This window comes from Ovis aries, chromosome 11 (genome assembly GCF_016772045.2).
Source record: "Ovis aries strain OAR_USU_Benz2616 breed Rambouillet chromosome 11, ARS-UI_Ramb_v3.0, whole genome shotgun sequence".
NCBI lineage: Eukaryota > Metazoa > Chordata > Mammalia > Artiodactyla > Bovidae > Ovis > Ovis aries.
Genome location: NC_056064.1, coordinates 35,712,037 through 35,725,428, shown reverse-complemented (window position 1 = coordinate 35,725,428; position 13,392 = coordinate 35,712,037). Strand labels below are relative to the sequence as shown.

The following is a 13,392-nucleotide window of genomic DNA, read 5'->3' as shown; positions in this document are numbered from 1 at the left end:
GGTAAGACTGCAAGCAGCAATCAGTTCTTAAAACTTTTTTTATTTTGGAAAATTTAAGATGCAAAAGTAGGACAGTGTAGTTAACTGATTAAAGTTCATCACCATAAGATTCAGTGACCATTCTTACTCTGTGTGTGTGTCCCCTGTCCCTGTTATTTTCAGGCAAGTCTCAGACATACTTAATTTACAAATGTTTCTGCATGTATCACTAAAAGACATAAATTTTACTGATTTAAATAAATTGGATAAACTTGAGTTCATACTGGTCTGGTGGGAGCCTGGTAATTGAGCCTGGTAATTGCTGTTCTGGCATCCTCCTTTTTGCAGGGTAGTGACACTCGTCTTCACCCTTTTTGTTAAAACATCTTTTCTTCAAACAGATCATAATACAATAGTTTTTCAAGTTGTATTAAAACAGCTTTCTTGCCTTCTTGAGCTAATTTTGTTACCCAGCCTAGAGACACCTTCTTTCCTTATATAACATTATTTACCTGCAGGTGATCTGTCTGGTTTCTTCAATATAGTGTTACAGCCATATATCTAAGGTGTGAGAATACTTTGACCACATGTGGGTTGGGTTCGGTCACTTGATTAGAAATTTTTAGAGATGTTAAAACTGAACAGTTTAGGATGGAAGTGTTTTTAACTGTGTCTGTTCTGTGCTTTCAAAAATGTGTTGTAGATGAGCTGTGTGAGTATTTTTTAAATGTGCATAAAATGAAAAATACTTGAACTTGTGTATATTTTCTGTGGGGTGGGACTTCCCGCAGGGTTGTTTTTCAGGTTTGAGTTTGGACTGATTTTTAGCTTATGAAAAAATCCCCGGGTGACTGCTTTTTAAGAATTTCGTATGACAGACTTGTGTATGGTTTGGAAAAACAACAGAGGTGTTTTGTGATATGTCTCTTCTGCTCCTGCTCTTCCTGTCCAGGAGCTACTAGTGTTAATTATTTTTCGAAGTGGTTTTTGTGGGAAGGTGGGTGGTGAGGGATGTAATCATTTATATGTATGAATTTCTTAAAATATATCATAGTACAGCATATTTTTTGAATCTTGCTCTTTTCACCCAGTGTATTTAGAAACATTTGGGATATAGGAGATAGCAATTTTAAGTTAAAAAATGTAGTTTCAAAAGTCCATTTCAGTAAAAGAAGTAAATGTATTTTTCATTGTATTAGATTTTTTAATTTCCTAATTTAAAAATGCAGTTTGAGTTTCATAGATGATCTGTTTCTTCCCCTTGGCCATCCCAAATAGATCAGTTGTCATTAGCTTTAAAAATGTTCAGGAACAACAGCTTCAGAAAACAGTTGGGTCCAACTGTGCTGTGACTTCTGGCTGTCCCATCCCTAGATACACACCCTAGAGAAACATGTGTGCATGCGTGTCATAGCAGCAGCATTTGTAATAGGAGGAAAGGAGGCAAAGACAAACTGGAAAGACTTTAATGTCCAACAGACCAGGGGACCAGTATGTGGTATATTCCTGTAGTGGGATTCCAAGAAGGCAGACTGCACTACAGCCGCACATGAACGTGGATGAGTCTCTGGTCAGAAAAGCAAGTTGCGGAAGAATAATCCAGTTCCTTTTCTGTGAAAGTCAAAACCAGTCCATAAATACATGGTAAATGGAAAGCAAGGAAATGATCTAACACAATTCAGTGTATTGGAGGGAGATCCTGAAGGGCAAGAGGATCCTTCAGAAGAACTGGTGGTGATTGTTGAAGCTGGGTGGGTGGTTTCTCTTTTAAACTGTATGTGTATGTGCTTTTGTATGTATATTTCTTAATAAAATTTAAATTTTAAAAAATGGGAAAAGGTCTTGATGTAGGTAGTAAGTAGTAAAATAGATACATAAACAGTGTATTTCATGGAATTAAAGTGATAGGTTTAGAGTATTGTTTCTCGAGTTCCAGACTTAGGGTTTTGATTGTAGTCTTTAGAGCTAGAGACAGGGCCTCCATGTATGTTTTCTTTGTGATACATTATTTTTATCTTGAAGTAATTTTCATTTGGGTGTCTGCCAGGAAACTGATTCTGTTTCTGTATAATCAGCTTCCAAAGAAGCTTTTTCTCCTTGACTTATACCAATCTAAGAAGGAAACCTGCCGTTCTCCTGACCCATGGTCAGCACGTCCTTCCCTTTGTTCAGGCTACATTATCACCTCAGAGGGGCTACTCTTGGTCCTTGTTTTACTCTTAATAAGTGTACTTACATGAAGTGTTTAAATAATGTTTGCTCTGTAAAGGGGAAGTGGTTGAAATTTGAAAGGCACCTCAGTTCAGTTCAGTCGCTCAGTCGTGTCCGACTCTTTGCGACCCCATGAACTGCAGCACGCCAGGCCTCCCTGTCCATCACCAACTCCTGGAGTCCACCCAAACCCAAACCCATGTCCATTGAGTTGGTGATGCCATCCAACCGTCTCATCCTCTGTCATCTCCTCCTCCTCCTCCTCCTCCTCTCAATCTTTCCCAGCATCAGGGTCTTTTCAAATGAGTCAGCTCTCTGCGTCAGGTGGCCAAAGTATTGGAGTTTCAGCTTCAACATCAGTCCTTCCAATGAACACCCAGGACTGATCTTGCAGTCCAAGGGACTCTCAAGAGTCTTCTCCAACACCACAGTTCAAAAGCATCAATTCTTCGGCACTCAGCTTTCTTTATAGTCCAACTCTCACATCCGTACATGACTACTGGAAAACCATAGCCTTGACTAGAGTATATAAAATTCATGTAGCTAAAAGGCCTTGTATCAGTTACCCGTGGCCCTTGTATACTTCCAAATAAATACCACAAATCACTTCATTATAAATGAACCATAAGCATTCTAGACCACTACTAAATATGTTCTGGAAATCTTTTTAGGATAGCATTCTGGTAACTCATTTGTTTCAGTGACTTGAAAATGACATAATCTTAAGCAGAATTGTATGTCACTCAGAAATTTAAGTTTTTACTATCTGTGCATGAAATACATAATAATTATTCTTGGGACTTCCCTCCCAGTTTGGTGGTTAAGACTCTGTACTTCCACTGCAGGAGTGAGTTTGATCCCTGGTGGTGAGGGAGCTATGATCCCCTGTCCCAGGTAGTGTGGCAAAAAAAAAAAAAAAAATTTCCATTAAAATTACTCTTGATGCTTCAGATATTTATTAATCTGCAGCCTTAAAGCTGTGTTGCTTCTAGAAAATACATTTGATGCAGGCTGTATTAACTTGAAATGGGTATGCATATTTTATCAACCTTGTGGTAATTGCCCTTATTGATCTTTCTTTGCTTCACTAGGTGACACCTGTGCAGGTTCTATTGTAAGCTTTCCAACAGTACTGTTTTCAAATAAATTTATTCTACCATGTTCACTTAAAAGCAACCTAAAATCTCTCTTTTCCACAAGCAGTGATTAACCAACCCTCAGCCCATGCCTCAATTTATCTTCTTTAAGACAGATTGAAAATAACAGGGACAAAGCACTTGGGGCTTGGCCCCTTTTCATCCCCCGTCACAGCCCTGGCAATGGAACACCGAGCTTTGGGTGGCACTGGCTTTCATTAGGGGGCATGCTATCTTAAAAAGTGTGAGTTGGATGCCAGACTTAGACTTGGTGCTGAGGTTCTCCTAACCAAAACCCCATGGGTACTAAGTAAACCACAGATTTAGGTTTCATACTCATTTCATGAATAAAATGGTACACATTTCACTTGCACTGTTCAGAACATTTTCCCTTTTTTTTTGGCATTGGGTGAAATGTTGATGCAATGTCTTACTGTCCCTTCACCCTTCATCAGAAGTGAGCTGTTGAGGATTTGGAGATGAGAGAGGGATGGCTTATTTCAAGTGCTGGAGGAGATTAAGACATTGTACTTGCCCAGGAGGTCTCTGGTACTTTTTCCTCAGTTGCATAAGAGTTAGCGATGACTTCACACTGGTGTGTAAAAAAGTGAGTATTAATGAAAGTTGGTAAATGCAGTCAGGCAGGAGTGCAAATTCAGTGCTGTATGCTGTGTCTTGGCTCTTCTGCAAGTTGTTAGGTTAAAAAGTGGTTACTCAAGTTGTTACTCAAGTTGTGTAAGTCCTGCCATTTAAAGGAGGTTAAGAGCTGTGTACACCACCATGATTCTTGGCCTTTGGGCCAGAGGCAAGGCTTAATAGCTCAGAGCTTTTGTGTAATAAAGTTTTATTAAGTATAAAAGAAAACTTCTGACACAGACATCAGAAAGGGGCAGAAAGAGTGCCCTCTTGCTAATTTTCAGCAAGAAATTATATAAACTGCGAGAAAGGAAATGTCTCAAAACTCAAGAGAGTGGCATCAGACCCCTCACCCATAACATGCATTTTGAGATAGCATTGGCACAAGGTGAGTCATCCTGTGCCATAAAATTGACATGAATCTTGAAGAGAGGCAGGTTTCTGAACAAATACATAGTTTTATTGACATAGCTTAAGAGCACATTTCCATGAGTAAAACATACTGGTTTGTTGAGCCATTATTGGTTCTGAGTCTTAGGTGGAACTGACTTGAAGAAAGAGTCTAAGGTAAATACATAGTTCATTAACATAGCTTAAGAAAAGCATTTCCATAAGAAAAACACATTGGTTAGCTCAAGGTTTGAGAAAAGTTCAGGTGGAACCAGGTGTCATGACAACATAGAAATTTTAAACCTTTTAATTTTGTATAGAGAAGGGAAAAAATTGTATCTGACATTTGTTCCCTCCTGTTTAAGAGAAGAAAAAAAGTCTGCTGCCTGGGGACCCCTAGCCTTCCTGCCTGTTACCCTGTCACCATTTTGTAGATTTCAGAGTTGTAAGACGGAAATGATGGTAAGAGATGGGTTTAGAAGCTAGGACCTTTAAACCAGGGTGTCAAGTGGGCCCTGGCTTTCCCAGCCCCAGTTAGCTCACCCTGCCCTTAATGGAGTTGTGAACAGAGCCTGGCCACTTGTCCTGAGTCTCGGGAGTGCATACCTGTGCCTGACCAGGACTGGGGTGCAACTTTACAAAATAAACTGGTGTCAAAGTACTTTAAACGTGCTCTACTCCCAAGCCTAGAGAAGCTGCACAACAAGGAAGTAAGTACACATATGAAGTTAGCAAACTGTTAGATGCGTCCAGACTTCATTATTTACAAAATATTGATTCCGGTTTTTCATTTCTGTGATTTAATACGTCATTTTGGCAGCATTGCTGTTGTAGCAGGGCTTCTCTAACAGAGATGGTGTATATTCTGTCAGTGCAGAGCTTCCATTTTTCATTAAAATGAGTTCTACTTCCTGAAAGTCCTGTAGTCTTAAAATATCTTTGTCCTTAATATGAAAAAGAAGTTACATAATGGTTCATAAACACACGTAAACTTAGGTGAAAAGGCTGACCAGGATTGCCCCAGCACTGTTTTCTTTCCATCCATGGTAAACTGACTCAGCAGTTGAGGATTGTTTTCCTTTCCCATTTTTGTGTTTCAGACCTTGTTGCTAATTTCCAAGGGGAATAAAGTCTCAATTTAAAAAATACTTTAGTCCATCCAGGGCACTATCTCTCTCTCTCTCTCTCTCTCTCTCTCTCTCTCTCTCTCTCTCTCAAAGTATGACCATCCCACCACTTTTAGTTTACAAAGAATATACTGTTAAGCCAGGGCACCAATAAGAATTGCTAAAAGGCATTTTGAAAGTTGCTTTTTAAAAAATGCCCAAAGAGATGAGAGTTTCCCTCAAGTTAAAAGATGAGATTTATTTTGAATCAGAAAAATACATAAAAATGCCCCGTTTTGTTTCCTGAGACTGCAGAGGCTTGACTTTGCTAAGCAGGTAAGAGTGGCTTTGTATTTTCTGTCCCCGGGATCAGTCTGTTGAGATGTGAGGCTGGCCATACATACTGAGGTAGGGTTTTAAATTTTGGTGCTTGTAATTCAGAGAAGTAAAAAGAGTGAGTAAATTAAAGGTACGCAAATCTGTAAAAGCACCAGATTGAAAATAATCTAGCTACCATGTTTGGCTATCCTGCAGCTAAAATGTCCAGTGTCTTGGATTTGTTTTCATATTAATAATACAAAAGCTAGTGATCGGCTTCACTGAACATAATTTTACCCACCTAGAGCCCAGTGTCTATTTAGAAACTTGTAAACACCCTACCTTTCTGAGCAATGTGTTTGGTAGCTTTCTGATCTTCTCCACTTGCTCTGGGTTAATCCCCAGTTCATAGCAGCTTGCTTGTAGTAGATTTTGGTAACTCAACTCTTGTCTATCCAGTTCAACTTCAATGAAGTCATTTTCTTTGTGGCTCTGAATTCTGACTTTAAGTACCAGCTCTGGATCACCCACACATTTTTATGTAAAAGAAAATAAACATTTTAAACATCAATTATAGCAAAGCGTTGAATAATAAATAATAAAAGGTATATATAAACTTAATTATCTGAGGTTTTTATAGGAATGCTGGGCAAGCTCAGGTATATGCCCCATTATACTCACCAAAAGGCAGTGTGAAGCCAGGATCTAAAAATCCCAGTGTGTGACATGCAGTACCTTTGGCAGTACATCTGTGTTGGGTGTGACTTGGGTGTGCTTTGTTGGTGGTTTGAAACATTTGAAGAAAATGTGTAGCCCTGGGGTGCTGTATTCTTAAGGGTGGAGATCATCCTGTTGATTCCTGTTGGATCCCCTGGGACTTGAGGGGCAGATAAACAGGATAATTCTACCATCTTTGAAGACATCTTTGGGTTTCCCTGATGGCTCAGCTGGTAAATAATCTGCCTGCAAAGTGGGAGACCTGGGTTCAACCCTGGGTTGAGAAGACCCTCTGGATAAGGGAATGGCTACCCACTCCCGTATTCTGGCCTGGAGAATTACATGGACTAGATGGTCCATGGGCTCGCAAAGAGTCCGACGTGACTGAGCAACTTTCACTTTTCACTTGGAGACAGTGGCATTGGGTGAGTCTTAAGTCTTAAAACTTAATTGTCATAAGAAGGAGCAGTCTTGACTAAAGGTGGAGAAAGTTGGTGAAGCCAAATGATGAAGTTGGCTTTGCATCATGACCTAGGGGTTGAGTCCTCACCTGGGCAGGTGTCATCAGGTTTGGTATTATCACCTGGATCAGTTGGCGACTGTTGATTTGAGCCTCCTTGTTTATATTCACCTGAGAAAGAATTGGAGCAGGAGAGGTGAGAAACAACGGCAGCTCAGCATTTAGCTGTGTGCCAACTCTGCCAGTTAGACAAGGGACAATAGAGCCCCATCACCACTTTCTGCTCTGCAGCTCCTCACAGGAAAAAACTCGAAAAGGGCAGTAATTAGACTTGAACAGGAATTTTCCTTAATTGCTGCTTAAATCATGAAAAGGAACTGAGATAGTATTTTTGAATGATATGTAACCTGAAGAAGAAATATTTATAATCTGTGTGCTTAACTTGCTTCTACTTAAATGTATTTGGCATTGAGAGTTTTGTGTCTCCAGATCTTTAGCAGAGTTATACAGTTAAGAGAGTCCCTTTAATAAGGAGAAGTTTCTCAACCAGAGGGAAGTGAAAGGAGGGAACATTAGAGCATCAGGGTGCCAGGCCTTTTACATAGAATATCTTCCCAAGGCTGCTGTGTGCGGTGCTAATCCTTGGGGAAATGATTCAAACAACAACTAAAAACCCAAAGTGACCTTTGTGCTAGTGTGTACAACAGGAGAGAGAGATTAATCAGGTGACCTCAGGTAAATGTGATTTTACAGTTGTAGGCCTGGTGAGATCAAGATGCACAGTAGTGTGAATACCTGGAAGGGGTTGAGAAAGACCTCCCTGAAGGCCAAGTGACCTGAGATCTGAAGGTTGAGTCAGCTTAACTAGATTCAGAGGGTGGAGGGAGAAGAGATTTTCAGGGCCTGGGAACAGCAAAAAGCCCAATTTTTAATATTGATTTTATGTTGAAATCAGTTTTGGTTTATTGGGTGAAATAAATATATTAGAATTAATTTCACCTGCCTTTTAAATGTGGCTACAAAAAAAGTCTACTTATGTGGCTTGTGTGCTAAGTCGCTTATCTTGTGTGCCTCTGAACCCTATGGACTGTAGCCTGCCAGGCTCCTCTGTCCTTGGAATTCTCCAGGCAAGAATACTGGAATGGGTTGCTGTGCCCTCCTCCAGGGGATCTTCCCAACACAGGGACTGAACCCGTGTCTCTTAAGTCTAACCTGCTTTGGTAGGTGGGTTCTTTACCACTAGTGCCTTATGTAATATTTTAATTGGACAGTGCTGGTGTGAGTGAAAGGTCTTTATTCTAGAACAGTGTCAAGCCATTAGACGGTGTTCAGGAGAAGACTGTCATAATCAGACTTGCATTTTGGAAAAAAGAATCAAACAGAAACCTCACTGGCCTTACAATAATCCCATGGGGTGAAGGTATTATTCCCATTTTCAGAGAAGAAAATTGGGGCTGAAGGATAAAGTAACTTGGAGTTTGCTCCAGGAAATGGCAGGACCTGGGTGTGACCTAGTTAAGAGGAAAGTGACAAGAAATTGTTAATCCTTCAGTCATGTCCAACTCTGTGATCCCGTAGACTGTAGCCCTTTGCGATCCCAAAGGCCTGGAACCTGTCATCTGTCCATAATTCTCCAGGCAAGAATACTGGAGTGGGTAGCTGTTTCCTTCTTCAGGGTATCTCCCTGACCCAGGGATTGAACCTGGGTCTTCTGCAATGCTGGCAGATTCTTTACTGTCGGAGCCACTGGGGAAAATGTGGCCCAGGGCAAAGTGGCTACCCAAGGAATTGCAGGCCCCCCCCCCCCACCTGAATGCTGTTACCTGGATAGGGGTGACTTGCCTCTTCCCTGCCCTGTGGACCTCAGAGCATGCCCTGCCTTGACCACCTTTTGCTTGAGTCACTGCCAGGTGCAAAGGTGACAGCAGAGTGAGGGACTTTGGTGCAGGCTGGAGCGTGGTGGGCTGAGAGGGGAATCACACTCGAGCCACAGCTCCCAGTCTCTCAGCAGGTGCTCCATTGTCCCAGCCAATTTTGCTTACAAAACAAGCTCAAAATTATAAAAGATTTCAAGCCAGCAACCACAGAGCACTTAATCCCAAGCGTGAGGTCTGTCTGATGTAGGACCCTGCACAACTGCTCTGATCTCAGGCCCATGAAGTCAGTTCTGTTGAGGGCTTAAACCGTACTTTTTCCACACTGCTGAATGCTTCTCCAAAAAATAAGACAGTCTTGCCCAGTGCAGCGCTCTCCCCAGACAGAAATAATGTCCCTGTGCCCTTCCACTCCAGCTGAGAAGGGAGCTCCGTGCTGGTCAGGGAGACTGAGTGACCCTGAACTGTAACAATGCCCTTCTCACCCCTTCACTACTCAGGCCACACAGCATGAGACACCCCCACGTGCAAAAGCATTTCATTTTCGTGATGGACCTGTGGATGGACTGGGTCTCTTAGAGGTCAGAAAGCATGCTCTTTGAAGTCTGGCAGATGTGGATCTGAATTTTTCCTGTGCTATTTAGTAGCAGTGACAGCTTAGACAAGTCACTTTTCTGAGCCTGTTTTCTGATCTGGAAAATGGGATTAATAATCTCTACCTCACAAGCTTATAAGAAGGAATGAGAAAATGCACAGAAAATACAACCACTCCTACATGTACTGAGCACCAGTATTTGCTGGCTGCTATTATTAACCACAGCTATTGATACTTGCCTCCCTCTGAAAGGACCCGTGGTCTACTTGCTCTGCTCTTGACTACACCACTGGCAGAGTGGAGAAGGACACCCCACGCTTCCTCGGGCTCTCCCTTATCCTCCTTGACAACCATATTGGAAACAGGAGTTAAAGACTCACCTGAGGGCTTCATATCCAGTTGGGGTTCAGCCATGAGTAAGTTCTGTAGTCTGTCAGAGCAGCAGCCCCTCCAGCATTTATACTGAGCTTCCAATCAAATAAAAGGCATGTTTTAAAGCCTCAGTGCATCTGTCTGCTTTGAAACAATATGTTCTTGTCATTGGCCAGTGAGATAGGGCAGGGTCGGCCTGTTTTACAGATAGGCAAACTAAGGCTCAGGTGTTTCGTATGACTTGCACAGGTTGCTGCAACTGAAGGAAGGGACTAAAATTCAATGCTCTTTCCTCTCAGCCTGTGTCCATGGGGAAGCAGTGCAGGCTAATAATGCCCACCCAAGAGCCCCTGAGAGGGGAGGCCTTTGGAGGCACAGGCCTCCTTGGGAAAAATTAGTAGCTACTACCTCAAGGGATAAGAAAAGTCAAACAGTGTCTCGAACAGACTCCCTCTTCTCCCCAGTTCTCTCTTCCCTTTCTCCCAGCACCTTCTTCAGCATCTGTGCGTGACAAGAAAGCAAGAGCACCTGGGCACATACCTGGGGAGACTCCCCTTCGGCAAGGATCCTGAGTCCTCGATTCCAAACATCAAAATGGTGAAGGCAGGGGCTGGAGCAGGAGGTTTAGAAGGGTGGGTGGGGCTGGGCAAAGTCCTGGGCAGGGCTGCAGTCTCAAAGGGCTGAAGGTAGGAGCTCACATGTTGGGGTGACTCTCCCATTTCATTGAACACTCCAGTGTCAGAAGTGGGGCATCAGGTGGGGCTTATTATCATGAGGCTAGAGGCAACCGTGGAGATCAGCACCCAGAGGTTTCTCAAACCAAACTCTGCATTGAAATCACCTGCAAAGCGTGATGCGGGTGTCGGGATTATACCCTCCAGTGAGTCCTGCTTATTTTTTCCAGGGTGCAGTCTGGGCCGTGAAATTTTAAAAGCCCCCCAGCTGATTTTAATGTGTGGCCAAAGCTGAAAGTCACTGATTGGACCAAACTGTCTAAGGTGCAAATGGGGAAATGGAGACCCAAAGCAGATAAATGCTCCGTGATAGTCACAGGAGCAGCTGAGCACAGGCCTGGGGCTAGATCTGGGTCACCTTGTTGCCAGCCTGACGCTGTCTCCTCAGCATGCCTGGTGCCCTTCCGCCAAGAATGCAGGAGGCCCCGCCCTGGGCAGAGAAAAGGAAGCAGCAGGGATTCACCTGGCTTGACCTAAGGGAGTGGAAGGAAATGCACTTTGGCCAGCCCCAATGCCAGGGTGTATCAGCCTTGAACAGAGCCACCCTGCACCCCTCACCTGTGTGGTGGGGCTGTGAAGGCAGAGAGACTGGGGATAAAAGTGCTTGTGCTTTGAGGGGAGCCTCTTGCATCCCAGCGTCCCCATGTCACTTGCTCTGTCCATACACTCGCCCACTCCCCATTCACTGGTTCATTCCTGCAGTCTCTCAACAATGCTCACTTTTTCTTGCTGTTTTGGGGAACCCTCTTTTTTCTTTCTTTATTGATTGCACTGTGTGACTGCGGGATCTTAGTTCCTGACCAGGGATTGAACCCCAGGCCATGGTAGTGAAAGTCCAGAATCCTAGCCACTAGGCCACCAGGGAACTCCCTTATAGTTTTATTGTTTTAAAAAAATGCTCTAGAGTAAAAAGTCTAATGTTAAAAATCAGAACCCATTAGCAAGCAAGAGCAAACTGTTTGGAGGCAGCCACACAGGCCTGGGTGTGAGTCTTTTTTCATTCATTATGTTGGGCAGTTAAGGGACCCTTCTATTTAAATATTAGCTTTTGTTGGGGGGGGGAGATAGCTTTTAATTTTGATATAGTTTTAAATTTACATAAAAGTTACAAGAATATATACCCTTTACCAATGATTAACAATTTGCCATATTTGCTTTAATTCTCTCTCTTCCTTGGTATATATATATATGCATGTATATGTGTATAATACACACACCCTCACATATTTTCCCCCTGAAATTTGAAAGTATGTTGTAGACATGCTCCTTTATCCCTAAAGACTTCAGGCTGTGTTTCCTAATATCAAAGATATTCTCTTATATATCCAAGATAACAAGGATCAAAATCAGGGAATCTAACTTTGATATAATGTTCTCAGCTAAACCATAGTCCATACTCAAATTTTTCAATTAACCCAACAGATCATTTTTAACACCTTTCCCTGGCCCAGGATCTCATTCAGAGTTATACATCATGTTTAATTTTCATATCTCATACATTTCTTTAGTCTAGAAGAGTTCTTCAGCCTTTCTTTGTTTTTCCTAATATTGACATTTTTGAAAAGTCCAAGCGAGTTGATTTTGTGGTTTGTCCCTCACTTGGGTTTGTCCAGTGTTTTGTTGTGATTAGGATCAGATTATGTCCTTTGATTGGGATAGTGCAGAAGTGGTAAGTCTTTCTTAGCACATAATAATGGGAGGCACATCTTGGTTTGTCCCATCTTAGGGGATGGTGACTTTAATCACCTGTGAAAGGAATTGTCTGCCAGGTTTTTCAATTGTAAAGTATGTCTTTTTTCCCTTTCTTAATTAAGATCTAACTTATGTGGAGGTACTGTGAAACCCTACAGGTATCCTATTCCTTCTTCAAATATCCTATTCCTTCCTTCACTCCAGTTTCCATGAGTTATATAATCCATTAATCCCATTATTTATGTTGTGCTCAGATTACCCCAACTGTGTACAGTATCTACTTACAGCTGTTTCCTATATCCTGTAATCCTTTCCCATATTCCATCACTTTATGAGTGCTTTCTTACCTCTTGGCACATCAGCTTGTACTTTCCCTGCCTCAGCCCTGGATTCCATCATTTCTCCAAGCAGCCACATTCTGTTCAGTGGGGAACAGTATACTCCTTCCTTTGTGGATGCCAAGAACAATGCTTCTAGGTCCTTTCAGTGGAAAACTAGGGACACACATACACACACATGTCTGTACCTGTTTTTGTGTGTATGTTAATGTATTAAATACAACAAGTTCGTACTGATACTTCTGGTTTCATTTAAAAACAAAAGAATTTCCCCTAGCTTTCTCCAATTCCATTTTGTAGTTCTTTTCCAACTGTGGGAAATCTGGCTCCTAACTTCTTTAATATATTTACTCGTTTGCTCAGTCTGACAGTACACAGACCAAGTAGTTCCAGAATTGCTTATTTGAAATACAGTCAGGTTGATTGTGTTTGCATTTTAGGATTCTTCCCAATCCTTATTTACATATATATTTTGAGTATATAGCTTGATTCTAAGAGTCAAAACTATTCAAAACTTAGAGTCGAGTCACTCAACATTTCCATCCCTTCCCTGCATGCTCCTCTGTCCCCTGCAGGGAATTAGATCCTCAGTTTCTGACTTCCGGTGCTGCTTTTTGAAAAATCAAACAGATACTTGTGTATTTCCTTATTATTCCTTTCTTACAGAAACAGTGGTATAAAAATTCTTCTCTATTTTGCTTTTTTTCCCCACTAAATAATGTATCTAGAAATCATTCCATATCAGTTCATAAATATCTTTCTCACCTTCCCCCTACCCTGTATAGTGTGGGGATTCCATAGTTTATTCACCAAATTGTTTATGTACAGGGATTC

At 41.9% G+C, this 13,392-nt stretch overlaps 1 protein-coding gene across 9 annotated transcripts; it reads right to left on the bottom strand.

Annotated features, from left to right (window-relative positions):
* Window positions 1-4,400: 4,400 nt before the first annotated feature.
* ANKRD40CL (ANKRD40 C-terminal like) lies at window positions 4,401-10,393 on the bottom strand. 9 transcript variants are annotated; one of them, XM_042255794.1, is made up of 5 exons: window positions 10,335-10,393; window positions 9,803-9,990; window positions 7,044-7,124; window positions 6,119-6,294; window positions 4,401-5,296 (listed from the first exon to the last, which is right to left on the bottom strand). In XM_042255794.1, exons 2-5 carry the CDS (start codon window positions 9,834-9,836, stop codon window positions 5,153-5,155), a joined length of 435 nt encoding a protein of 144 aa, XP_042111728.1. In that variant the 5' UTR covers window positions 9,837-9,990; window positions 10,335-10,393; the 3' UTR covers window positions 4,401-5,152. The 9 variants fall into 9 exon arrangements, with proteins under 9 accessions (XP_042111728.1, XP_042111727.1, XP_042111726.1 ...); XM_042255793.1 differs by having other exon boundaries at window positions 9,803-9,938; XM_042255792.1 differs by having other exon boundaries at window positions 9,803-9,935.
* Window positions 10,394-13,392: the final 2,999 nt, after the last annotated feature.

Coding starts and splice junctions, on each gene's coding strand:
- ANKRD40CL (XM_042255794.1), bottom strand. CDS start 9,836: ATGGCTGAACCCCAACTGGATATGAAGCCCTCAG. Junction 7,125..9,802: donor ACTGGATATGAAGCCCTCAG/GTGAGTCTTTAA, acceptor ATTCTTTCTCAG/GTGAATATAAACAAGGAGGC. Junction 5,297..6,118: donor CAAACACATTGCTCAGAAAG/GTAGGGTGTTTA, acceptor TTTCATATTAAG/GACAAAGATATTTTAAGACT.